Raw genomic sequence first — 27,456 nt, forward strand, 5'->3', positions numbered from 1 at the left:
AGCCTTTGAATGAATGTGTAAAAGTAAGTCACAGCTTGTTCTTTTTTCTTGGTGGGGGGTGTTTCCTGTAAGAATAATGTTTGAAGATGGATGCGAATAAGAGTAAGCATAAGATGTCAGGCTGACCTGTTGGCTGGTTAAATGGAAAGGTGATTGTTGAGATGTTGGCCAGGAACAGTATCAATGAATGGAAGTAGCTGACTGAATCATGAATGACTAACAACTGGTAGTGAGTCTCAGAAAACTATGGTGGTCTCAGATGTGGTTTTGGATACCTGAACATCTAATTGCATTCCTGCATAACTGAGAAGTGAAAAGGCCTAATTTAAAACAGCAGGTTACACAAATTGATTTCACATAATAAGATGTGTTTTGCTTAATTTTTGGGGGAACTACAAAGTTCTGTTTCTAAAGCACTAAAAGCTTGTTCTCTATCCACATTTCTCTTTCCAGATCTTGAGCTTTAACCATTGTACCTAAGGCAACTTAGCTTCCCCAGCTAAACCAAAGTACTCCCATACCAAAGCAACTTCAACCAAACTTAAAGCTTGAATCTATCAAGTGTAGTATACTGTATATTGTCGGAAATGACACTGGATAGCACACCTGGAGACATGAGCGGGTGGAAGGAAGTGGACTTCGCTCTCAACTGCACCTACATTGTGCCAGACCAGGTGGCAGACCCCAGCTTCAACTTGCCCAAAGCCATGACCTCCATCCCTCGCAACCTCACCTTTGAATATAGCACAGACAATGAGGTAAGACTGAATCCCCTTTGAGGTTTTTACCCATTGGATTATAGAGTGGCTAATTATGAAACATCTTTTAAAATGCAATACAATGCAACCAGAACACCATGTATATATAAACAAACCAGCCCCCTCATGCAATGCATGAAAAAGCATGTTATAAAAATCTAACAATTTACTATAACTTTGCCCTCAAGCAATTCACTGTCTTTGATGTTGTTACCAGTTTTCAGATTAAATCTTTAGTGTCTACACTCAATATTATTATTTATGTGTTACATAACATTCTGTCAGGCCATCTGCAGCGGGTTACTTGGAACAATAGCTCTGCTGACTAATGCATTCTTGATGTATGGGGTAGCCTGCACAGTGTGGTGTGAGCGTGTGTTTTGTGTCTGTGTGTGTTTGTGTAAGTGAGAGAGTGTGTCTCAATAGACAGGCCACTGGCAGCTTGAGGTCAAGGTCTTCTGACCACCTTCACTTACTTCTGTTTTGCACATGTCTCGCATTTCAAATAATGCACACCGCCACTCATTTTCTCAGGTCACAAACACATTTGTGCATAGACTTGGAGCAGAATGACAAGAATCAGCTGTTTCCAATAAATGATCTCATTCATTTATCTTTACAACTGTCATTTTTACCCCCTAATCCTCCTCCACTCAGGTGAGTCAGCCAACGCAAACACAACGTCTGGCAACATGGCTTTGATAGTCATTGTCGGTCAGTCAGCTGACTGTTGGCCACCGCTGAAGTAGGATCAATCCTTTGCCTAGGCATGTCAGCTAATCTGAACAACTATAGACCTGGCCCCCAGCGTGACTTTAAGAGGAAACTTGTTTTGTACCTGAGAAACACATCATTTTAAAAGAGAAAGCAATGTCACACTCACTTCATCTGTGCTCGCTCTTAAGGCTCAGTACTGCGATACTTGTGGTTGGTTTTGCTGTCCCCTTCCTCTTTTTTCTCCTGACATCGTTCCTCTTCTCTTGGTCTCACACTCTAATCTGTTCTTCCTCCTTCTGCAGCATTTACCGCTGCAGGATGAGAAAAGCATGAAAGCTAACATGATAAAAATCACATTGATGGCTGATTCAAATCCCCCACCCTCATTTACTGACTAAAACACAGTTACCACCGTTTCGTACACTCACACTATACCAAACTTGATTTTAGCAGTTTGCTTGTCAGTGCTTGTTGGCATTATTACATGTTGCATTTAGCTAACTAGAAAAACAAACATTTAATGAAAGAGAATTAAGCTTGTATGCACGTATGTGGGAATGTGCTCTGTCAACTGAAACAATGACAGCTGCGAAATGGGACATGAAAACAATAACGAACGCACTCTTATGACTGGAAGTATGAGGGCATGTCTTTTGACTGGTTTCCCTTTCTAAAGATGTTGTCAAGTCTTTCTCCTCAATTCTCTGCCACCAAAGTTGGGAAATCCATTTCCTGTCATAGTCATGTAAGCAGCCACTCCTTCACGTGGGATGGTGTACACACTGCTATCATGAAAAATCAGTTGGGATTTTTCCCAAGGGCGAGTGATTAACGCTAGATGAGTCAAATCAAAGTAGTCTGAAATAAAACAGTGTAATATGCCTTCAAACATGTGAAGCATATTGTTACGCACATCTACATAAGTGTCACACTTGTTTGGAGCCAGATTAGGGAGCAGTCTTAGGTCCACTATCTTCTTATTCTTATGAGTTCCTCACATGTTTTCGGGACCCCTTTTTCAACACCTCACTTTTATAAAGCATGCCAGGAAAGGCGGAGTAAGGTGAAGGGGGCACGTGGCAGATGGGGCATTAGCAATGAGTGCCAGTAAGGACGGGGTGGTGGGGGTGGCAGTGAAGGAGATGGGGAGAAGCGGGTGTTCTGGGGGGAAGGGGCAGTGGGGATTTAGGTTAAAACCAGATGATTAACTTTCGTTGGGGACAGGCAGCCGGCCAGGCATCAGGCTAACAAGCTATTTCAATAGAATTCAGAAAAGACAAGGGATTGGAGGAAGGCAGAAGAAAAGGAGGGTCCTCGTGCGGGTGATAGCGTGGCTCCACTTAAGAACGCTCTCCCTCCTTTCTTCCGTTCTTCAACACCCTGCCCTCCCTTCCCCTGCCTAGTTGAACGGAGCGGTTAAGCAGCAGCGGCAGTCCAGCGGCCGCAGCAATTTGTTAGTCACGCAACAGCAGTGAAGTACAATGTCCCTGTCAGACTGGTTCATCACATCCTGGAATCACTTCACTCGCCTCAATGGCTGTTTGACACACACGCGCACCAACATGGTCCTGCTGCTCCCACTGACCTGTTGTTTTTCTAATTAACTGCTTAAGCATGATTTGCATGATGAATCGCCACAAATGCCCAGGTGCTTGTTGCATTTTTTTTGTCTGTCATGTGTTGACCTTCATATGGAAGTCCATGAAAATCCTCGAGGGCCAGCTTGAGTTAGAATTTCTAGATGGCAGGAAGACAGTTTGTGTTTATGTAAGGTTGAGGATGGGGGTGGGGGTGGCGGTGGCGGTGGAGGCTAAAAGTTTCAGTTAGGGGTCGTTGGTTTTTTAAGAACTGAACATGAAAGTTGCCTGTTCTGCAGATACGGCTTCTTGATAGTGTGTGTGTGCGTGTTTTAGTATGTTTTGTAAGTCTTACTCTTGTATTAAATATAAATAACAAATCAGATCACACTGTGCCATATCCAGCAAGGCCTCGCAATAGATTTTTTAAACTAAATTTTAAAAAGCAAAAAACAAAAAAATAAAAAGGTACATCAATAGACTAAAAATGACTCAGTTACTGATTACGACCATTACTGCAGAACACTACAGGCTCTTCTTGGAACATACTGTACATTATGTGTATGACGTATGTATTCAGGAGACGCTAAGACTTGAAACTCCTATAAGGAGTCAGAAGCCTGACTCATTTCCACATATATGGACCATTTCGCAACCATGGGTAACAGGATGAAGGGTTTTAAAGAGTGAGCAAAATATGTCTTCCATCTTTGTTTGCTGTTGGCATTTTGTTGACTTAAAACTATAAAAGTATTAGTATTATTGTATTAGTGGTGGTTAACAAGACATCTGTATTTCTGTCTTTCCTCTCTCTCGCTTTCTGGTGTTTGTGAGGACAGTGGGTCAGAGATCAGTAGAGTATGTCAGAAAGAGTGTAATACCCTTCATTCGTTTAACTCATTAGAGTTGAAAGTGGGTCACCTTGTGGCTCCAGGAGCTGTCTGGGTTAACGTGACAGAGTGACAACAAACGGGCAACACGGGCCAACAAGCACTAACCCTTACATGTAAACAATGAATAAATAAGTAATTAATACTGTTTCTTTATAAGTGCTTGAAAGACTTGTGTTGTAGTATGTTTGTACATGAAAAACTCCAATGATTTATTTGTCCTGTTTTCCAGGTGACAGGTGTGTTCAGCAAAGAGTACATTCCACAAGGGACTCGTTTTGGCCCTTTGCAAGGAGAAATCTACACCAAAGACAATGTACCCAAGCTGGCCAACAGGAAATACTTCTGGAGGGTAAGGGAAACCACATGCTTTACAAGCTTTTTCGTACACTGACGTTTAAGCATAAACCAACCCACTGGCAAGGTACTGCTTAAGAAGGGGAAAGTTTCGAGCCTAAATGTGAAAAAACGAGACTGGGAAGAGACAAGAAATTACTATGGACAGGTCTTTGTCTGTTATTCATGAAAAAAGAAAAAAAAAGAAAACAGAAAACACTGGTTGCTCAGAGGGAGAAGTTTCACATCAAGTCTTTGTCCATACGTCAATAGGGGAAAGAAATGCGTTCGCACAGATTGCACTGCCGCACAGAAGTTTTGGTCAAAATTTTAGAGGAAGTTGTGACCGCCGGTGGCACGTAACAGTGGATTGGAATGCTTACACAGTCATGAGACTCTTACCGGCACTGAAGCCCTATGCAACATGTGTCACATGCACAAAAGATAGGACTATTTTTCATAATCCACATGCACATATTCACAGAATCCTTATCTTTCCACTCGTTTTAAGTTAGATTGTTCAGATTTGCTTTCACAAAGTAATCCTGACTCAGCTTGTGTCACTTAGGAAATTTTGCATTGTGCTGAGTCAATTCCCATAAGGAGTTTTTACTGCCATGCTACGTATTTACCTTCCGGCTTCACTTCCTGTAAACCTGTAAGGGGTGTTCCTTAACCACAAGAGTGAAAGTCGCCGTTCCACGGAAGTGATTATGTTATCGGCCGCATGACACAGGTGAATGACATGTGCAGACGTGCTGCCAAAGGCATGCCTCGCGTTTGGCTGGCTGCCAGCACTTTTACATTTCGCTTGCTTGTTTATTATCACAGAGCAGCAGATGTGTCATCTTCTTTACTTTTGAATTACGGGATCGTAATTAACTTTACAACACGAATTTATCCGACAAATGTAATTTACTGAAACCACCACCAAAAGAGGACTTGATAGAGGTGGCAAGGCAAGCGATAGAGAGGGAGAGAGACAGAGAGAGAGAGACCCCGCCCACTATGTCTCAAAAGCAGTACATGCACTCAGCACTCAACACATTCAAGACTGTAGCTTTCAGCACACACAGAGGAGAGGTGTAAGGCACGAACCAAAGGAGCAAAATACTGTCACTGATAACTGAAGAGGATACAGGATATTTAATTGCCCATGGCAGAGGTGAATATTTTTACTTTAAGTTTTAATTGTACTTGAGTTTTTTGATATGTTTTTTATTGATTTTTTTTTTTTTTTTTTACTATTTAAGCAACATTCCAGCACTGTCCCAATTGATGACCACTAGAGTGTTAATCTCTCTCTATATATATATATATATATATATATATCAATCAGACTTATCGCATATGTGAACATGTGATTTTACCTCGTCTTCTTCTTCATCTTGTACAGATTTATAGCGGTGGACAGCTCCAACACTTCATTGATGGCTACGATGTCCACAGGAGCAATTGGATGCGCTACGTCAACCCTGCCCGCTCTCTTGCCGAACAGAACCTGGTGGCATGCCAGAATGGACGGGACATTTACTTCTACACCATCCGCCCTGTGGAGCCCAAACAGGAATTGCTGGTCTGGTACAGTCAGGAGTTCGCCCAGAGGCTCTGCGGCCAGCAAGACGATATCAAACAGAGTGAGTGCAGCAGGAGTGTAAAATCTTTCTACACGGGACACTGATAGTTTTCCTTTGTAGAACTTACAGTGGACAAGCTTAACTAATATGCTGAACCACCGGAAGCAAACCGCACTGTCCCTTATTACTTCCTGAGATGTACGTTGTTGAAAGTATAGTATAGTGGCTGATTTGTGTTTTGATTTGGCCTTTACTTTAAAAACTTTTTAGCGGGCCTATGTTTCATATAAAGAAGTGAAAGGAAGTTGATTACCAGCTGTAGCGGCGACGCAGGACAATGACTTGAAAACGACTTTGGTATATTTAGGCACAATATCCAATAAAGTGACAGATTTAGATCAGTGCAATGAGTAAACAAGCGTCACGAAGACTGTGCGATAACTCTTATCAGTGAAATTCTTTCACTTCAAAGTGAATGAAGACACGTTATTCCATTCCTTTAAAAAAAGGCCTGACGTTATCTCTTTTACCAACAAACAAGTTAGCTGATTTGATTCTTTTTCTTTCTGTTTGACTTATACAATAGTGGGCTGAATTTTAAAAAGATCATGGGGAATGTATGAGCCACACGCAGACGAAGCACATCTCCGCCTTTTGTGAGATGTTTGTTATTCATTGTGGGATTGAAGGAAAGCAAAAGTAATCTCAGGTGTATAATGGCTGGTCAAAGTACCTTAGTGAGTCACCGGTTTTCAACTATTAGTAGAACATCAGGTCTTTCCCTCATCACCATAAGAGACGAGGGTAAGTCTGGTGATTCATTCCAACTGGATACACAAACCTTGTCGCCGTTCTTCTTGGTGACTAATGCTAAGGCAAGGCAAGGTATTATTGCCTTATTTTATCATCTTAGGTATTTTGAAAGCATTTAACTTCCTTTTAGTCACAGGCCAGAACTGTTAAGTGTTGCGTGCTAGATATTCCGGGACTTGATTAAACGTATGCAATCAAGTTTGACAGCTAGTTTTCTGGAACTGGTTGCCTATGCTTTCTGGCATCAATGAAATGCACAGAATGCTAAAAATTTCTCAAGGCCATTTTAATCAGCTTGTTTTTAAGGTACAATACAAGCTGATCTAAAAAGCTTTTGTCTCTATAAGCTGATGCCTTCTAATTTGCGTTTTATTGATGTAAAACACTATAAACACTTTGGCAAATTGTTGATAATAAAGTTATGCAAAGGAGCCGTATGAGTCACTCATACTTTAAGTATAACTCACATAGTGAAATCTTGCAGTAGCTGAGAAAGGCTAATTTGGACAAATAACATGCGTGGAAATGCCATCTCAAAACAAAGAAAGCAAAGGAAAAAAGGAAGAGACGATTCTTTCTTTTTTTGTGTGGTCTGTACGGTAAGACAGCTGCTGTATACCCAGAAAAGGTTTTACAAACGAAACTCACAGTCTTGCTGCCCATACATGACACATACAGACTCCCCCTCACTTTACCACCAACTCTTTCTCCCACACCAAAAGAACTTCAGTGATTGCCGAACAGAAACCTGTCATCTATGATTTACACATCATGTCAAAACCGAAACTACTATCATTTACCATATGAAGAAGCACCTTCTGTGGGTGGATGTCCCATAATGCCTGTAAAACATGTTTGACTTACACAACGAGCATCATATTAAACTGACTGCCTACGTTTTTGCCCTCTGTTTGATGTGGTGATTTCATCACACACTGTTAAAAAGCTAAATGCTTGTATTTATTTTTCTGTGACAGAATACACGAGTAACAATGAAGACCAAGAGCATGAGTATGTGAAACAGCACTTACCTCAGCAGACGTGGCTTAGAGAAACAGCAAAGGAAGGGGTAAAAGAAGGGAAGGACAGTGACGCAGAAGAAAAGATTGATGTGGAGATGTTGGAGAGAGACACTCCACCTGACACACCTGATGACCAGATAATTGACTTCAGCAAAAAAGATGAGCAGGACGATAAGGATCCAGAAGGAAGGGGCATCATTCCTTCCCCTCAGCTGGAGCACAGAGAGCCCAGTCTGGGTCTAAATCATCCTTACTTGCCAGATCACTACTCTACATTCCCAGCTCCACACAGGAATCTTCCTCTTCACCTCCACGGGCTCTATGGGCACAGAGAAGGCCTGGTGTCATCTTACCCCCCATTACAGTCCAGACCTCTCCAGCCTTCTTATCAATTCCTTCCTCCCTACAACCCACATTATCCTCGCCTCCTGCTCCCCCCATACTCTCCTCCCTTTCATGGGATGCTGTCATCGAGAGGCTCGCTCCAATACAGCGGCTACCTCGGCGCTGACGGACTCCCGTATCCCCCTATCGGCGCACCTAATCTTCTTCCAGTGTCTCTCTCCTACACCCCATCTCCACAAGGAGGTCTGAAAGAGCTAACACCAAATATTTCCCCACCGAGAGGAGCCCCAGCCACTCCAGAGCTCTCCCCTCCCGCCAAGCCCAACAGCCACTATCAGTCCCCTGAGCAGTCCCCCTCTGGCTGTGAGGAGGCTATGAACCTAAGCCTGGCTACAACCAAAAGCAGCACTGCACCACGCAATGGGCCTGGTCACAAATCCCTGCCCTATCCACTGAAGAAGCAGAATGGAAAGATCAAGTATGAATGTAATATCTGCTCAAAGACCTTCGGACAGCTGTCAAACCTCAAGGTAACAACATTAACTTCATTTCAATAACTTCCTATTTTTTTAAGCTAAACTTTACACTTATTACTGTTGTTCCTCAATACTCATGACTTCTCTTTGTATAATTTCTATCATTTGTCTCTAGGTTCACCTCCGAGTGCACAGTGGCGAGAGACCATTCCAGTGTAACCTATGTAAAAAGAGTTTCACTCAGCTTGCCCACCTACAGAAACATCACCTGGTCCACACGGGAGAGAAACCACATGAATGTCAGGTATGTTGATAATCCTAACCTTTGTGTGTTTTTTTATCTTCCTTTTTACGTGCTTCATATGCAAGCTCTTTACTCAGAAAATGTTACTGTTTATTGTTTAAACCCGAGTCTTCACTTAAGAAATGTTGATGTAAAACCGAGAGTATGAGAGACACAGAGAAACTCAGTGTGTACACAAAACAGGTAACCGCTTTCTGACTCACATACCTTTCTGGTAATGCAGTGTCTATTTGATTTTCACCGAGCCACAACCCAGTTTGTCATGCGACAGCATCTTTATGCTTTTGTTTGCTTATGTGACACTGTGGGTGTGAAGTTTGTTGGATGGAGCTAGTTTTACCCAGAGAACTGGAATAACATGATCAATCCCGATACCATAATATGACATCATTTATCAAAGTTGAACCTAAACACAACTAGGTGGTTCACTTTAGAATCAGTCATGTGTACGTTACTCACAGAAGTGCTGACCTTTCACACCATGTGTTTCAGGTGTGCCACAAGCGCTTCAGCAGCACCAGCAACTTGAAGACGCATCTACGACTACACTCTGGGGAAAAGCCTTACCAGTGCAAGCTGTGCAACACCAAGTTCACGCAGTACATCCACCTCAAGCTGCACCGCCGTCTCCACAGCAGCCGCGACCGTCCCTACCGCTGCCAGCTCTGCGCCCAGGCCTTTTTCCACCATTTCTCTCTCTGCATCCACCAGCGCAGCACCTGCCCAGCTAACTCCAGCATGCCTGCCAATGTGCACATGAAAGAGATGGTGGAGCGGTTTGATGCCAGCCAAGAGGCAGACGCGCTCACAGAAGCAGCATCAGCGTCTCAGGTTGGGGAAGCCGTCGAGCACTGGCTGGCTCGTACCTTAGAAGGTGAAGGAAAAGAAGACCAGAAGGAAGCCACCATGCTGCTAAAAGCTCTGACTGCAGCTATTAATGCACCACTGACACCCATGACCCAATCGGCACCACACCACAATCCCCCTCTCGCCTACCAGGAGAGGGCCAGCGTTGTTCATCTCCACAAACGGCCATCTGTGAAAACAGAAGGACAGTGAAAAGGAATATAAAGTTGAACATACAGCATATAATCTACCAAGAATATGAGTGTCACCAAATGAAATCTCCTATTGTGCCATACGAGGCATAACAAGGAATATTAACTTAGCCAATCCAATGAGCACAACACCAAAAGAAGAGCATTCCAAAGACTGGGTGATAGTATTCAGTGATTGTACTTTCTCCCAAACCTCAGTTAAAAAAGATAAACATGGGAGGTGTTGTTAAGCTGTGAAGTATTTAAAAACCCTTTTACTCAGGTAGACGATTGTTTTTTTGTGCTTTAACTTATTCCTTTTTTAAATGCCATCAGCGTTATTTATTTAGTTGTCTCTTAGTTTGTTTTTTTCTAGTAGTATTATTTTTGCGTGTTTGCGTCTGTGTGTTGACGTTTCCAAAGAGATTTTGAGCTCTTGGTAAGACCGCAAATGGACTCAGGAACAACAACGTGGCACGAACCTGTGGATGAGCCTTCACTTGTTATATTGTACTGTGTGCGTTATTTTACTTTGTCAATCAAAGGCAGGACGCAGTGATAGCACAAACCAGCTCCTAATATTGTCTGCGATTGTCTTATTTATTTATGATAAAGGGAAACTTGATGTGTCCTGAAACTGCTGGGAATAAGCATTTGCCAAAATTACAATCAAAAAACATGAATATGTAGCAATATTTTCACATGGTTATTTAACTCATTTTTCCATTCTAAAGAGATTCAGTCAAAGCATTATTCACCTTTTCGATGATTACTTGCCAACTCAAAGACACACCGTCCTGATCAAACCATAATGTAGCCAAAAGAAACAAAAGACAAGATTCAGTGTAAACAGTTATTTAAACAGGTTCCTCTGGAAACAAAGAGGTTTCATCTTTCTTACAGCTTTTTGTTGGATTCAAACGTTTTACATGTCTCTTACACAAAAGTTTCACTCCAGATGTTACTGCAAAAAAAAAAAAAAAAAAAGAAAAAGAAAAAGAGCTTCATCCAAATCTTAACTGAAACATCGGTACCTCATTCAGCAATACAAAAAAAAACAAACAAAAAAAAACTATGTGCAAACAAAGGGGCACAATTTTCCAGCTTTTTAATACTTTTGTATTGTGGCACTGTAATAATAAAGCAGCAATATCTGTATGCTTTTGCCTAAAGGTAACTAGGAACCATTCTTTAAAACTTTTACTATTGAGTAATATACTTTTCTTTGTTTTTAGTGCTTTAACTGTACAGTATGTTTGTTTATGTAGTTTATTTTTGCAAACAAGTTATGATATGTTAAGAATTTATATGTGAGAGACTATTTTGATGATACTTTTATATTTACATGATGTAGCACATTAAAGCTATTGTTTCTATACATCTCATGTTTTCAAGTGCATTCATGCCAGGATAGCAAATTTGTGTGTGACTGCTTTTGAAATCCAGTGATCGATTGGGCTTTCTGTGATAACGCATCAATACACACAATGCAATTGCCAGAGTTGACAAACACCAAAAAGGTCACATGAAACTGGTCAGAACATAACTTCAGATAATAATGAGACAACTATAAACAGGAGTGCTGCCGAATTTCAGACAGGTATTTATTTAGCTTTTAACGCCTGAGTCATGTAGCTGCAGGGCAAATTTGCTTGCGTTTGTGTATTTGCACTGTTTTCTTAGCACGCTGTGCCTCAACGCTCTTGGCCAGTGATCTAGAAATACAAATGCATTCTTCTCTCTTCAAGTTAATCTGATAAGAATTGAATCCATTTAATCAAAATAATTTAAAAAACTGAGATCATTGTCTAGTTTTGGAACAGTGTTATCTGTTTGGAGACATTTGACCTGTTTTACAGGTTTATTTTTACTCAAAAGTGACTTCCATTCACTGTGTCTTACTGAAAATTCCCTTTGCACAGTCCCAGAAGTCTAAAAAGTTTTTTGTGGGAATGTATTTTAATGTTTAAATTCCTAAATTGTGTACACCCATATTCACTCGCTAGTAATCTGATTTAGCACAGGTTTTCTATCAGGTGACTTTCCTGATGCAACTGGCCCCTTTATCCAGGCTTTGAATGAGCATTAATGTTTAAAAAAAGAGCAATAAATAAAGATGAACAGGTATAAAATCATGCCCTACTGACCAATCTGTTCTCTTGAAAACAGTATCGCCATTACTGAATGATCTCTGTGCACAGCTAGTATAGGGGTATAGATTTTTATTGCCATACCCCACCTTTATTTATAAAAAAAAAAAATAGATAAAACTAGGATTCACAAAGTGCTGTAGATATACAAATAGCATAAATCAAACCATGTTAAAAATAGAGAATTAGAAAAAATTAAGTCAAAGGCAAAAGATCTAGTCTTTGTATTTCCCTCATGAGCATCAGTATTAAATATAAATTATTGATTAAATATAGATCCTTGTGCAAATTGGTTGCAAACAATTTTACAATTAAAATGTTCTATGTAAATAAATATATAATTCTAAAACAAAACACCTATTTGTATTCAATTTTCACATAGAGTAAGCTTACACTGGAATTCTGTTTTTATGTTTACTCTTCACTGTCTCTCGGATAATCAAGCACAGCTGGGCTCCAAATGAAAGAATAAAAACTAAAAATGTCTTTCAAACATTAATTTAATAAAATAGTTATAATAATGAGATTATCTTTAAGTGATACTGATAAGTCAATAAATATATAGTAACAGTTTTCCAGTCTTAGTAGACAAAATGTTTGAAGCACACAGACAGTCATATGGGCTTTTAACACTAAACAAATCTCACACTGTTACTTTGTCTGCAGCACCTGTGTCACTTTCATTCTTTATTATGTGCTTAACCTCTAATATAGTTTTACCTTTCTTTTTAAAATCATCCAGGACACTCATCCATAATTGGTTAGATGCGGTTTAATGTAAAAACCAGAGTTAACTTAGGGAGCTAGTAATCAGCTTTGTGTGACCCCTTATCCTAACTGCCAATGTGAGTCTAGATACCAGACAGACAACCCAGGCATGCTGAACTCAAACAAAAAGACTGGGCCTTTTAAATCCTTTCCTTCTTTTTTAATCTTACTATTTTTATTATGTGACTATTAGCAACTTTTTTCCTGTTAAAATAGCAATAGAATTATAGCCAAAAATATCGGCCAAATAGCCAAGTGAAAATCCTGACACAACCTTTTTTGATATGCACCAGCAACTAGAGATCATGATGATGTAGTTACCAAGTTTGTTTGTCATAGATGGCAACACAGTGCAACATCCTGCTTACTGCCATTCATTTGACAGCAGTACACTCTTTCCAAGAAAGTAAAGAAAATTAAGTCACTAAGTCACCAGTGAAAAAAGTGTGCTTAGATCACAATGTTACAATATTACAAAATTACAGAGTCTCACAACACATTCTCCTATTATGGAGTTCTTTGTTGCTGTGTTACTGTCAAGAGCTCACAGTGTTTAATGGGAAGAGGTGAGTAACACTGTGAATCACAGAAGCATCACTTATAAATGTAAGGTACGTATATTTGTGCTTGCTTTCACAGCTTTGTTCGGATAAAGCAAGTCGTTTTTATTGCAATTTTTGTGTTTTGGTATGATTAGGTTTAGGTAAGTCCATTTCTTTTCATTTGCAGGTTGGTTCGACTGACTCACAGAATCATGTGAAATCTTTCCAAAATGGATGTGACTCATTATCCTGATGTTCTGGTTATTTAACGTATTTTTACAAGCCCAAATTTTAAAAAACTACTAAGAAACACTGCAGGCCTTGACTTGTTATTGCCCGTCTTTGCAAAAAAAGCATGGTCTAGATTTATTACGCATTAAGTTGTACTAAAATAGAGTTCCAAATTAAAACCCAGTGTTTAGAACCTACTTTGGGAAGCGTCTGACATCCAAGACCACTGCTGTTTTTGCTACTGAAATTGATATTTAACTGTCGTGAATGCCCAGAATTGGCAAATGTTTTTACCCCAGTACTGTACTTAAAAGAACACCAAACCCCAATATAATTCTCTTACTTGATCGCTGTCTCTCCATGGCAATGAGACAGTTTCAATCAAACTAAACTTTAAAGTTACTGTAAATATGGTTTGCTCATTACAGTAATTGTATTAGGTATTTCTTGATCTGTCTCTCTTAACCGCTTTCTTTTTCTTTTTGCTGTGCAGTGACTTCTCATTCTGTAGTGTTTTCTGGTTGTCATCTCTGCTGTGGGGGAGAACCCCACAGAAAACACCTACACACCGCTGACCAGAATAAAAACACTCTCAGACCTTTAATGTGAGCAAACCACCATGGTGACAGGAAACCCTACTGTTCTGGCAAGCTGCCAGCTACATATTCATGTTACTGTGCAAGTGAGCAATAGATGCAGAAGGTGCTCTCAGAATTTGGAAAAAAAAAAAAAAAGCCCCATTGTAATGTTTTTTATGAAAAGAAGGGAAAAAAATAACATGTAGACTAGGTCCTTATCACATAGAAATAGTTGGGTCTCTCTCTCTCATTACAGCTGTTATACACATTTTTTTTAAACATATACAGACTATCTGTATATATGTATGTAAAATCAATTCTCATAGCATTACAGCTTCATATGAAATCATTTTACTATCGGTACTTCTAGCTACTTTACCCTAATGTGAAACTATTTTAAAGAGACTGTTGAATGTTGATGTCAAGCCTAGGCCTTTGTATAGTTACGTGAATGAGTAATAACACCCTTCATCAAAACTAAAGTTTAGCATATCACAGCACAGTAAAATAAAATAAAAAATGATCTGGTCTATGACAAATCTTAAAATTAGATGACCTCAGATGAGCAACAACACATAACATTTAAAAACATGATATTACTTATTCAATAAAAACTAAGCCAACGGCAGTGTGAAAAAGTATACTAATCACCTTTGGCAGCAATAACTTGAACTAATTGTTTTCACTATGACTTCATCAATCCCTCAAATCATTGCGGAGGAATCGTGGCCAACTCTTCTTCTCAGGATTGTTTCAGTTCAGTGAGGTTTACTGCCATTTTTTATGCATGGCAGTCAAAATTCCACCACAGCATTTAGATCAGGTTGAGGTCTGGACTTTGACCGGGTCATTGCAACACCTTGATTCTTTTCTTTTTTAGCCATTCTGTTGGAGACTTGCTGGGCTGATGGTCATAATGCATGCTAAGCTTTAGCTAGAAACATGGCTTTGCATTTGACATTGGAAAACTTTGATATACAGATGAGTTCATACTTCAATTGATGACTGTAAGGTACCTGTATCCTGTGGCTGCAAAACAAGCCCAAATCACCACCCCTCCCCCACAGTATCGGTATAATGTGTTTATGCTCATATGCTGTGTTTGGTGCCATGCATGATGGCCAAACTGTGTCCAAAAGACACTGAGCCACAGGTCTTGCGGTTTGCCCATATTTAACTTTGCTGCCAGCACTCAATAGGTAATTGGTAAATGTACTGGTACTTATTTAGAGCTTTTCTGCTACCTAACTGAGGACTCAAAGTACTTTTGACATATGCATTCATACAAACATTTTTTTCTTTTCTTTGCATTAGTATCTTGTTTAACAATTACCTTCTTACTCACACCCCGATGGAAGCATCATGGGCACCTTTGGGTTCAGTATCTTGCCCAAGGATACTTTGACATGCAGACTGGACAGATTGGGCCACCAGCCTTCTGACTGGCAGACAACCCTCTCTATATCCTGAGCTAATATTTGCTTCCAATATCTGGGCAATATATTAGAAGCTAACATTAGCTTAGCATTTCAGTTATCACTTACAGGCAATTGATAACAGATCTTTCAAGGAAGTAAGGCTTTAAAATGTGAGTGGTGAATTTTAGCAAAGTGAACACAAAGCTAAAATTTACATATAGCCAAGGCTAATCAACTGCGTGACCATTAAAGCCCTTCTTCCCTTTAAACCACGAGTCCATCAGACCATTATTACTTTCTGTGTGCAAATATATGCAAATCAGTCTGGCCATAAAAGATATTACAAGAGATATCTTAACCTAATATCTTAACCTCCAACTGTAGTATTTTGTATATACCTCACCTGAGAAATACATTTATTCATCAACAGATGACAGGATTGTCAACAAGTCAGTAAAAAGTATTACCATATCAGTCTAAAAATAACAGACTGCTTTAGAAACAATGGCGGTAATCTGTCATCGCTCCACTACTTCCTGGCTGACATGACGCGTTTTTATGAAAGTGTCTTTCGTGTCGTTCATCTACTTGATGTCTCTACATTTTCTAATCTCTTAAAATCCTAACACCCTGTATTTCAAATTTCGAACAGCAAACCAATGCAGCTCCAACCTTCATGCAGTTCCAAAGCATCCCACCCAGAAATTATGCAAGCGAAAATGAAAGAAATACACTAAAATAAAAGAAAACAAAAAACCTTTGAGCGTCACAAAGGTAAGTCTTTCAAGTTGTCCCTTTAAGAGGCAATCATGCAGTTAGTGAAAAAGAAAATGATGAGAATTTCTTTCTTGGACCTTGCAATCAGATACCTCCCCTTCCTAGTGTGTTCTACATAAGCAAGTTTCATTCTTCATTATGCATGTCAAGGTAGCAAAGATTCCAGGAAAGTTTCCAGGGAAGTTACTATCCCGTTTCAGATTCGTTGAAATTGCACGTTCTCACTTTCTTGGGGAAAGTGAGACCTTAGACACAGTCACGATGTGCCTTTAAAGGTATCACTGCTTGATAGTTCAATTACATGTCCAAATGGAGTCATTTCCTTTGCGTCCATTATTTTCACAGAACAAATTTCGCCTGCAGCATCACAGAGAACGGACTTACCACAGAGCAGAAAACTATTGCTACACCTCTCCTATTGAACCATTTGAATAACTAACACCCAGTCTTTAGTGGTTTAACCTTCAACTTCATCAACACCTCGTTTAGGACAGCGTCTACTGTTGAAATCCCACAAACCCCTGAAAAGGACGCCTGACTTCCAACATGTGTTATGTTGTAAAGAAAAAATTTCAGCAATCCGATCAAACTGAAAGTTAAAGTCGCATATATTTTAGTACAAACAACAGTTGGCTGTCACGATTACCAGACATTAATGGGAAGTTATATAAGCAGTGGAAGCACCTGTCACATTATATCCAGTTCTTTTCTCAGAAACAGTGACTGTGGTAGTGACTCAGTGTATATGCGGCAAAGAGAGCAGTTCAGCAAATACAGATACAGAACAAAAATAAATCGGGAGTTCTTTGTCTGAAGCAGGAAAGTCACTAAACTCTGCTTAATGTTTTCAGTTGCAACTTAAACCTTGGTCTCAATTAACATTCTTTAGGAACAAAATGATTATCCCTATCGGCAAGATTTAATTAACTGCAGAGGAGTTATTTCTACCTGCTATATTTATTTGTTTAACAACTCAATGAAACATTTATCGTTCAATACATTGGTCAACACCTTTGATCTTAAAAAAGAATATCTTTGAATGACAGTTGACAGCATGCCATTGCTGTGCAACAGGTTAGGCAAAGAGTACTTGGCTGCAGGTGAAAACATAGATTGAACACATCATACAAAATTTGGCACAGGAGCAGATCAGCCAGAGGGTGTAGCGCTCAACTTGGCTGTAGTTTATGTCTTGAAATGGTAAATGGTAAATGGCCTGCATTTGTATAGCGCTTTTGCTAGTCCCCCCTAGGGACCCCAAAGCGCTTTACACACCAGAAATGTCATAACCCTTCAGATGATGCTGAAGGGTTATGACATATAACCTTAAATTGCTACTCACAGAATTAGTTTCACTGTGGCTTGTGCATACTGTATGTTAGATCAGCGGTCCCCAACCCCCGGGCCTCGGACTGGTACCGGTCCGTGAGTCGTTTGGTACCGGGCCACGAGAGTTGAGGCTCAGGTGTGAAATGTATGGTATTCAGGGTTTTTATCGGTTTTCAGCGTTATTTTGTTATCGTTTTGATCGTTAACTCGGTTTTCCTGGGTCTTTTCACGTGTGTTATGAATAAATCTTCTTTTTTCTCGGTACCGGTACTAGTTTTATTTTGTTGTATTTATCCGCGACACCTTAAAGGCCGGTCCGTGAAAATATTGTCGGGCATAAACCGGTCCGTGGCGCAAAAAAGGTTGGGGACCGCTGTGTTAGATTGTCCATTAGTCACAGGATTGGGGTTTGATAACTTTGTAACAAGTTACCTTTGAGTTAGTAATTTGGGAAATTTACCCTGTCAGATTGAAAAAAAAGCAAGGTGACATCAGAAGTTGTTACAGTAAGTGATTGACCACTTTTGAATTTAACACTTTAGGCAGTTAATAGAAGGTGATTAAAAGAGGATGTAAATTAAAACACATGACCTGCCCTTATTAATCATATAACTGTGACTTATTCAATCTGAAATGCTTGAAGCTATCCATAACATTTCAAATCTGTTTTTCTTCATGTCAGTATACTCACAGTATACTCACAGTATACTCATACTGTGGGTATATAGATGTGGCCAATTTGTGTGTGAGAGAAAGGACGTTTGCTTAAATTCAAATATTAATAATTTGGCAAAAGATTACATAATAAAATGTAAGCAGTTTAAAAAACAAAAACAAAAACATAAAAGTTAAGTTTGTAGCAATTGGTCACATGTCTGTTTAACATTATACACAGCAGCAGAGCAATAGGTGAGTAATTGATGACTGTTTTTAAAAGTAACCAAGCCTCTTGCCCCTTGGCCTCTTACCTGGAGAGGAGGGCCTGTATTGGACAAGCACCAAATCGTTTCGTGATGTTTTATCTCACGAACAAATGCTATGACCCCTGAGCATCAAATAGCTTTCTGTCTTAATTCAAGAGAAAGATTCCAAGGACGATAATGTTAAAAGGGATGGTTGTGTTTATTTGCGTGCTTTTTCATGCCGGTGGCTATGCCTTGAGTGAACAAACACACAGCCCTTTTTCCTGACAGCATTCCCTTTCAGTTTAGCTCACTGATAGCCAGTGATTGTTGTAAAAAGACAACAAATGTGTTGGTTTTTTCAAATGTTTCCAATTTTTTTTATGCGCTCTCTTTGAATCATGTTTCACCTGGATTAATAAATTCTGTTGAACTTCATCCTGCCTTAATGTTTGACTTTCAGTAGCAGTTATTTTTAGTCAGCGGTAAAGGCAATAAACATGGGTGTGGGGCACTGAGTAATAACACAAGGTTGTGACGTTGTAGCAGTCAGCTAAATGGGTCTAAAGGTTTCACATATAAAGATAAAAAATGGGTGGTTTTCATTCTGTTATGTGAGTTCATAATCACACAATTTCTCTCATTTGCTTCAGAACATTTGCTGATAATCAGCAAAAACCCAACAATTACATTTCACAGGATTTTACCTACTACTTCATTTTAACCTCTGATTCCAGCACATTATGTTTAACTGCAGCTAACTTTTTCATCGATGGACTGGATAGATGATTTATTTATTTTATTTAATTTTTTAGTTGGTTGGTTGGGTAGAGTTGGCAATGGGGAAGCAGTGTTAAAGTAAATATAAAGTAAAACTAGACTGTATAGGAGAGGAATGTCACGGAGTCTCTCGCTGTAGAATGTGATGCACAAATTGGTACATGTACATTTTTAGTAATTGTGAGGATTAAACCTTTAAGGTATTTTTAATCTTTTTTTTTCCTGGGCTAAACCTAAATCTTCAGCCCCCAATGTTCAAAAACACCCTTTTCTTCTCAAAGTCTCTCACACTGTGCTCCAACAGGCCACCAAAGGGGATTCCCAGTACAATGTGACCAGAATGAGCTCACCCCAACCCCCCCAATAAAAGCGAGATCATGTGTTTTGTGTTTTCCGTGTCTTATCTTTGTCATCTGCTCACTCTCTCTCTGTCATGCACCATGATAGAAAAAGAGTAGGGGCCCTCTCAGTAAAGAAATGCAGCAAAGCGTTAGTGTATGACCAAACAAATGACGACTCTTTATCTTATCAAATAAACTTGCCTTGCCTTGCCTTGCCTTATCAGAAACGGTTTAAGTCAAATTAGGGCTTCTTTTTCTTCACTCATCGCCACATGAGAGAGTTATATGAGCCATAACCTGTAACGCTACTGGGAACAAGGAAGAAGGAGGAAGAAATCAGTTTATTCTCTGTTTGTTCCTTATTTTATGCACAATCCATCACCTCAGTCAACAGGTTTAACAGGTAACATGCTTGAACTTTGAGCAGCTAGAGCGCTCTGATTTGACTGAGCAATCTTGGGATGCCATCTTGTGGCAAAGCAATCTACACGCCTGATGATTGACTTGCAAACTGCACACAGGCCAGGCGATGTCGTCCTAGAACCGTGGAGACTGCATACAAACAACGCATTGTAACGCATCAGTGTAAAGTAATACGTTTACGCGTGGATTTATCATTAGATAGATAGATAGATAGATAGATAGATAGATAGATAGATTTATAAAAGCAGAAAGCTTTGACCATGTTAAGGCTCCCTTCATATCTGACTAAAGCATTAATTAATTAAATCGAGATTATTATTCTTATTATTATTACATTAGCACCTAAAACATCTTTTTTATTTTAAAAAAAATGTAAAAATTTGGCCTTTATGGTCTTTACATATGCATATTAAGGCCCTTGACAGTGTATTTTTAATAAACCGTTGAATTTCTGTGGGTAATAATTGCTGAACTACGTAACACCAAAGACAGTAAAGCCAATAAAAACAAATTGCACTAATTTCCCGAAGTTGTTGCCATTGCAAAAATATGTTAACAAGACCGGTGATCATCTGCAGTGAGTGTCATTGTTTGTCTGAGCTGGGTGTTCCCCGGGGGGCGTGTCCCGCACCTGAGCTCTGCGTGCTGCACACAAAATGAGGCAGCCAGAGCAACAGCTGTCAGTAAGTCTTTTCTGCCCCTCGCCTGTTTTCATCGGCTTTGAATGATCAGTGGGGAAGAAGACCCGACTCACTCGGCCCTCTGACGTTACCCAGTAGACTAGAGATGGCGAAGAGGAGTTCAACCAGAAAGTCTCTGAAAAGTTTGTTCTCCAAGAGCGAAGCCAACTTGGACGAATCGGTGGAGAAGGATGTGCAGAAAAACGAAGGGGAGAAGAAGAAGTTCAAGTTGTTCAAATTCAAGACAAAGTCCAAGAAGGACTCTGAGAAGTCAGCTAATGACAGCCAGAAGGTGCTCAGGTATGCTTACCCAGTGCCGTGATGTTGACTCAGTGACCTGTTTTCATGCCTGCATTTGCTGTATTGCTCAAGGGGTAATAAGCAGCTTCTGACGCTTTAAAGAGCAGCAAAGCTTCAGATAAACTTTAGTTTTCAGCAAGTAGCCTGCGCCTGCTGTTTCCATTGGTAGCCTAAATGAAAAGTCCAAATTAAGCAATCCTCACTGCTGTGGAAAAAAAAAAGTTGAGATGTTTCTAGACTGTGAGCTTTTGGGCAAACATCCCAATAACTTTTGAAATGGGTAGTACACTTAAATATAATTATAGAGCCACAAGGGACTTTAGAGTTGGATAAAAGTAAGAGCATACTTAGCTTAGCACTGTCCCCTTCAGCAGAAACATGCTTTTTGCATATTTGTCCATAGTCTTATGATATGGCATGCTGGAAACTGATATCGAGCTTGCATGCAAAAAATAAAAAATTCAGCAGCAAAACGTTTGCATGTGTCCTCAGTTTGTAACCTCCAATAATTCAAATCTGGTGCTTAACTAGGCCATTTCACAAGCCCCACCCCTTTTGAGGCAAAGTTCTGTTAGAAAAATCACCTTGAAGCTCAAATTCAATCTTCAGATGGAGTGTTTCATTTTACCATTATCTGATATAATGCAGAATTCAAACCAGACGAAAATAATCAAAGGGAAAGGCGTCCAGTGTAAACCTAGGTTTTTTTTCTATATTGTTAGTTTAGACTTTTCTGTCAGGGCCTCCCTCACAGGCCCATTTTATGCTGTCTATTCATAAATTATAGCTGTGCATGAGACCCCAACGGTTTCAGGAGTTCCAAGTCATAAAAAACAGGATATGTTCATTTTATTCTCCAGGGTAAACATTGACTTAGTTGATCTGGTTGGTAGATTTCAACCTTACCTTGAGGTCTTAGGTGTTTCATAGTAGGTGGCAGGTAGCAGAATAAAATGTGTGAATGGTGATTTTGGTCACAAATGTTTGCAAGGCAATAAACAAGACATGCTTTAAAGCTGTAAGGATGTATAAGTCACCATTGGGTGTGCATATAGACACAGGTGGGGTGGAGGTTAAGCTACTAATCACAGGCCAGGACAATAGAATCATATTGTTCATGTGTTTGTAGACGAGCGCCAGTGACGGTTTGTGTTTGCACAGAGAAAAATAAACAGCGAGCTGACACTGTGACTGCCTTTGCACATGGAGGTTATGCAAGGGTAAAGTTTTTAAACGATGCATAAAAAAATCATGCATCATTCAAAAATAATAATAATAATAATGGATTGCATTTATACAGTGCTTTTCGGGGCCCTCAAAGCGCTTTACAATTCCACTATTCATTCACACACTGGTGGAGGCAAGCTACAGCTGCCCTGGGGCAGACTGACAGAAGCGAGGCTGCCATATCGCCAGTAGGCGGTAGGGTAAAGTGTCTTGCCCAAGGACAAAACGACCGAGACTGTCCGAGCCGGGGCTCGAACCGGCAACCTTCCGATTACAAGACAAACTGCCAACTCTTTGAGCCACGATTGCCCTGATAATCAATCAAATATTGCAGTAGTGTAAACATAAAGCAGAATGAAACATATATTCAGGTCAGTCTTGGTAGTCTTTTATCCACTGATTGTCTATACGAGCCACATCTAGAAATCATTTTATAAACTATTAAGTGCAGAATTACATTACATTGTTTTGCTGTGAATGAAAGGATTTTTTTAAATTGTTGACACTGTGGATGGTCAACCAAGATAGACTTGTTTCCAGATGTAGACTGAATCTGTTTTTGTTATTAGTTTGAGGATTTTGTTTTAATCCATGTTCCAGATTTTATCTATCAAGACTTGAGGATTTCATCATCTAAGAAATAAATCTTCATTTTATTGTTTGTTTTGACTCCCATCTCTTTTCATAAAGTTCAAGGGTGAGGTCAAAGTCACACTGGATGTGTTGGAAACCTTACCACCAGTGTATTACGTTGCAGGAAACTTGAAGTTCCAAACAAACCACACACACCCACTCTTTAGGTTGTCGCGCTCTTTTGTGGCTTTATGGATTAGTGGAAGTTCTGTAGACAAACCTGCCACTCCACATGCCTGTTGCATTGTCATGAAACTACAAATCAATTGGACACACAAGCTACACTATTGTATTTGGTGATGCATGCTGGTAACATTTATGTCTCAGCACAAGGGTGTTTAATACATCCAGCTGAGTTCACAATAAGTCACTGTATTGTTGAACCTGTTATGTCTGTTCCAGAAGAGTAAGCAAGGTAAAACTCAATGTGTGTTGAGTTAAGAATGCTGTATTTTGGCAGTGGGTTTTTTTTCTTCTTCTTCTTCTTCTTCTTCTTCTTCACACCACTGCATTAAATTGTATAACAAAGTGCTGAAAAATGGATCAGTCAGAGAAGGCCTTGTACTTCAAACCAAGGATATGCTTTGAGCAGTGCATTGCTACACAATGCTGTTTAAGTCATTCATACGTGCATATTTGTTCTATTCAGTCAGTTCTTGGTGATAAAGGGGCATTGATTCCACTTGACAAGGACAGTCTAGTTGATAACTTCAAATAATATTTCAGAGGTAAGATGTCAAGAATGGGAGGTTTTCTGCAGCTCTTATTGGAAACGTGTTTTCACAATGAGATCAAATTATTGCTAATTGTTGTGCATGATGAGTTTGGGCATTGTTTATTTATTTTGTCTTTTATGGTATTTCCTGTGACGGCGAGAGCTTTGCAGTTTGTCCAGAGAGGGTAACAACACACAGGCAGTAGCATAGAATGCTTTTGATAGAACATTGATAGTAGGACAACAGCAGCTTTTGAGGGATGTTATTTTTCCTGAGGATTCACAGGAAATGAAGTCTCTGCTGAGCCTTCTTTGCCAGCTCCCCTTTGTACACACCCCAGGACAGGTCCTTGTGATGTGAACTCCCAGGAAGTGGAAGTCCAACCCCAACACCATTGATGTAAAGTGGTTTAATGTCTGTTTTCTTTTTTTCTGAAATCCACAACAATCTCCTTGGTTTTGGTTGTGTTCAGTAGCAGGTTGTTGTCCCTGCACCAACCTGTCATCCACACCACTTTGTCCCTTTAGGCAGAATCACCCCTACTAGAAATGACATCACAGTGTTGTCGTCTGCAAATTTGACAATGGTGATACTGTGATGAGTGGGGGAGCACAGTCGTAGGTGTACAGTATGAAGAGCAGGGGACTCAAATGTGTCATGCGGGAAATCGAATCAAATGTGGGAGGGATGAAGGACATATGATCCAGACCAGTCTCTCGATGCACTTCACCAGGGTGAGCACTACTGGCCGGTCATACAGGCAGGTTGCAGTAGGGTTTTTTTTTTTTTTTTTTTTTTTTTTTTTTTTTTTTTCTTCTTCCCTTTTTTGGTAAGGGGACTGTGATGGGTGGGACACCTCAAAGCGAGCAAAGAAGTGTTTCAGCTCCTCTGCTGCCGTTTCTAAAGAATCAACAGCCAAATTTAAAAAAACTCTCTCGCTATATGTTGGGTTTTTTGTTGTTGTTGTTGTTGTTGTTGTTGTTGTTTTTTCCTTTCCCAGATTGAAAATTGTGATGGGTCATGTTGTTGGACTTCATCAGAGTTCTCAACACCTCCCATGCCAACAATTGTGAGAGTAAATGTTATCCAAAATTTGAGAACTGGTCTTCCAAATAACTGTCAACACTACACTTCTTTGGATCTTTATCAGTACACTTGCCACACAAACATGGATTTTATTTATTTATGTTTTTAAACTGTGGGATGTTTTCCTGCAGATGACAAAGAAACCGTTGTTAACGCTTTTATTGTGTCTGTATTCTAAAAAGTGCGTGATTGTGGTGATGAGCATCAAATGGTGATAGCTGTGTATTCTAAATCAGCGGTCCCCAACCTTTGTTGCGCCACGGACCGGTTTAAGCCCGACATTATTTTCACGGACCGGCCTTTAAGGTGTCGCGGATAAATACAACAAATTAAAACTAATACCGGTACCGAAAAAAAGATTTATTCATAACACACGTGAAAAGACCCAGGAAAACAGAGTTAACGATCAAAACGATAACAAAATAACGCTGAAAACCGATTAAAAACCCTGAAAACCATACATTTCACACCTGAGCCTCAACTCTCGCGGCCCGGTACCAAACGACTCACGGACCGGTACCGGTCCGAGGCCCGGGGGTTGGGGACCGCTGTTCTAAATAACACAACAGTTAAACATGAAGGTGTTATACTTTAAAAGAGGTGCGTTAAAGTGGTGATGCCAACAGCTGGCAATAAGGCTCTCTTGAAATACTAGCAACATGTTTGTTTCGGTGTGGATTAATGAATAATCAAGTATTCATTTACAGTGTTTACCCACTACTAGGTGGTTTAATAAGAGCAGGTATTACTTTCTGATTTGACACTGCATGCACACAGAGCATTAGAATAAAGTTTCACATAGACAAGACCATGAACATTAAAAAAAAAACAAAAAAATAACATGAACTTCCAGATGTAGTTTTTACATAGTAAAAGGATCAAACTTATAAAGGCTCAGTAACCCAGGCACCGAAATAATGCATTGGCATTGTACATAATAATTAGGTCATCCAGGCGAAAGACGGACAAGCTCCTACCATGTTTATTCGTCCTCCATTCTGCATGTCGACAGTTCACAACAATCATTACAGGCAGTAGGACTTGGTCAGACTTTGGTGAAGTTTGAACACAGTGATAACCTGATGGCTCAAGATGGAATCATTTCAGGGATTAAAGATTATGTTCACAATTTAATGAGAGTAAAATTGTGAAATATTCAACACTAAGGAATACAGGAAATGTAATTTGGCCAAAAAGTGGATTGCATTTTTGTTCTACAGGCTTGAAATATGTGGTGTAATGAAAAAGTGTAGTTTTCATAACCAGCTAGTATAGAAGAAGCCCTCATTCTCTTCACTCAAAAGTGACACGGTGAAGGACTAACGAGTATCTAGTACTAGCAGTATAAAAGTTATTTTTGTTTCTGAAATGTTAAAATTATGGGTCATCTAATGGAACTGTAGAGTAGTGGGTCATTGGTGACTACAGAGTAAAAAATGATACCCGTGTTTGTGTATGGGGTTAGCTTAGAAGACTGGGTAGGCAGGTAAATAACTATGATTTAAAGACTTCATGCTGAACTAAGCTGATCACCACCCATCTAACAATTTACCATATAGATGTGTTAAAAATGTGAAACTCTTCCTTTAAAGTAGTAACTATTTTTGTGTGTTTGCTTCAGGACTTTAGTAGGTCTGATTTTTATCTCTTAACACTCTCACATTGCACAGCACAGACAGAAAGTACAGGAAGCACTTTGAACTTCATCAAAGGAAGACCTTTATTTTTTTTTCCCTTTTTTTTCCCTTTTTTTTCCACAAGTCTAAGCTGTGGCATTTTCACACAGTGAAAGGCTTTGCACATTTTTGGGTGTCTTGTGTAAACAGCATTCACCCGGGGGCGAAGATATGACTCATCTTCTTGTTCTAGGACATCTGTTCTACCAGAAACTACTCCTGTGTCTCAGATACTGCAGTGGTTAGTTACTTGACTGATTCTTGGGTTGCCAACCACAGGGGGGAGAAAACAAAACAAAACAAAAAAAAACCCTTTGTGTGACTAAGGCAGCCTGAGCATATCAGCTTTTATCAGTAAAACTACAAAAAAGACTGAGCAGTTTTCACCTAACTGTACAGTACACATAAAGGCCAAATGCATATTCATGCATACTTGTGGCAAATAAGTGTGTTTGGATTAGAAGAGTTTCAACACAGTGATCTATAAATTGCGACAGCTCCACGTGTTTGCTTGTCATTTGGCTTCTTGTCTGAGCATCCGGTCGTGTAAAGCGGAAAAATCCTGCGCATAAAGAGACCTTTGTTGTGCTTGTTTAATGAAGTGACAGCTTGTGATTATTGATGGAGCTTCTCTGTTGACTTTGAAGCCTTTGTAGCGGTACATGAATTAGAGGCCGTGCTGATGACCGAACAAAGGCAGCACCTGTCGCTCCACTTGGTTGGTTGGTCCAATTGGTTAATAATTCAATTCAAATAAAAAAACAACCTTTTTTCTTTACAGTGTTTTTTTTTTTTTTTTTTTTTTTAGGTGTCAGCGTACGTTTTTAAGTACGTCATCTATCCTAATGGCCTGATTTACCTTTGTTCGCAACATTGATCTCAGTTCTAAGAAGCACCAGCTCACTTTCTGTGTAGCCGGTTCTGTTCAGCATTCCATTAGCAGTGATTCACTGTTTCATTTTGTTAGGCAACAAAAATTGCACCCTCTGTAATGCACACACTGGATGGCAAACAATAAATCTGTCAATATATACATACACACAATAG

The 27,456-nt window shown here is 39.7% G+C and overlaps 2 protein-coding genes across 4 annotated transcripts in view; both read left to right on the plus strand.

Moving 5' to 3' along the window:
- Window positions 1-587: 587 nt before the first annotated feature.
- Window positions 588-9,919, plus strand: prdm1b (PR domain containing 1b, with ZNF domain). Of its 3 annotated transcripts, none has more exons than XM_085346512.1 (6): window positions 588-758; window positions 4,175-4,294; window positions 5,675-5,932; window positions 7,681-8,565; window positions 8,687-8,815; window positions 9,308-9,919. In XM_085346512.1, the coding sequence occupies exons 1-6, from the start codon at window positions 588-590 to the stop codon at window positions 9,872-9,874; spliced, it is 2,130 nt and encodes a 709-aa protein (XP_085202638.1). In that variant the 3' UTR covers window positions 9,875-9,919. The 3 variants fall into 3 exon arrangements, with proteins under 3 accessions (XP_085202638.1, XP_085202637.1, XP_085202639.1); XM_085346511.1 differs by having other exon boundaries at window positions 5,675-5,915; window positions 7,646-8,565; XM_085346513.1 differs by having other exon boundaries at window positions 5,675-5,915; window positions 7,673-8,565.
- A 10,958-nt stretch (window positions 9,920-20,877) lies between these two features.
- Window positions 20,878-27,456, plus strand: part of crybg2 (crystallin beta-gamma domain containing 2) — a 35,675-nt gene continuing 29,096 nt past the window's right edge. Inside the window, exon 1 of the mRNA XM_085346451.1 lies at window positions 20,878-21,071. Coding sequence (XP_085202577.1) covers window positions 20,878-21,071 — 194 coding nt within the window. The remainder of the gene's footprint in view (window positions 21,072-27,456) is intronic.

This window comes from Diplotaxodon limnothrissa, linkage group LG22, assembly GCF_057381915.1.
Source record: "Diplotaxodon limnothrissa isolate DT_005_m linkage group LG22, D_limnothrissa_male_GT1.1, whole genome shotgun sequence".
NCBI classification, from domain to species: Eukaryota; Metazoa; Chordata; class Actinopteri; order Cichliformes; family Cichlidae; genus Diplotaxodon; species Diplotaxodon limnothrissa.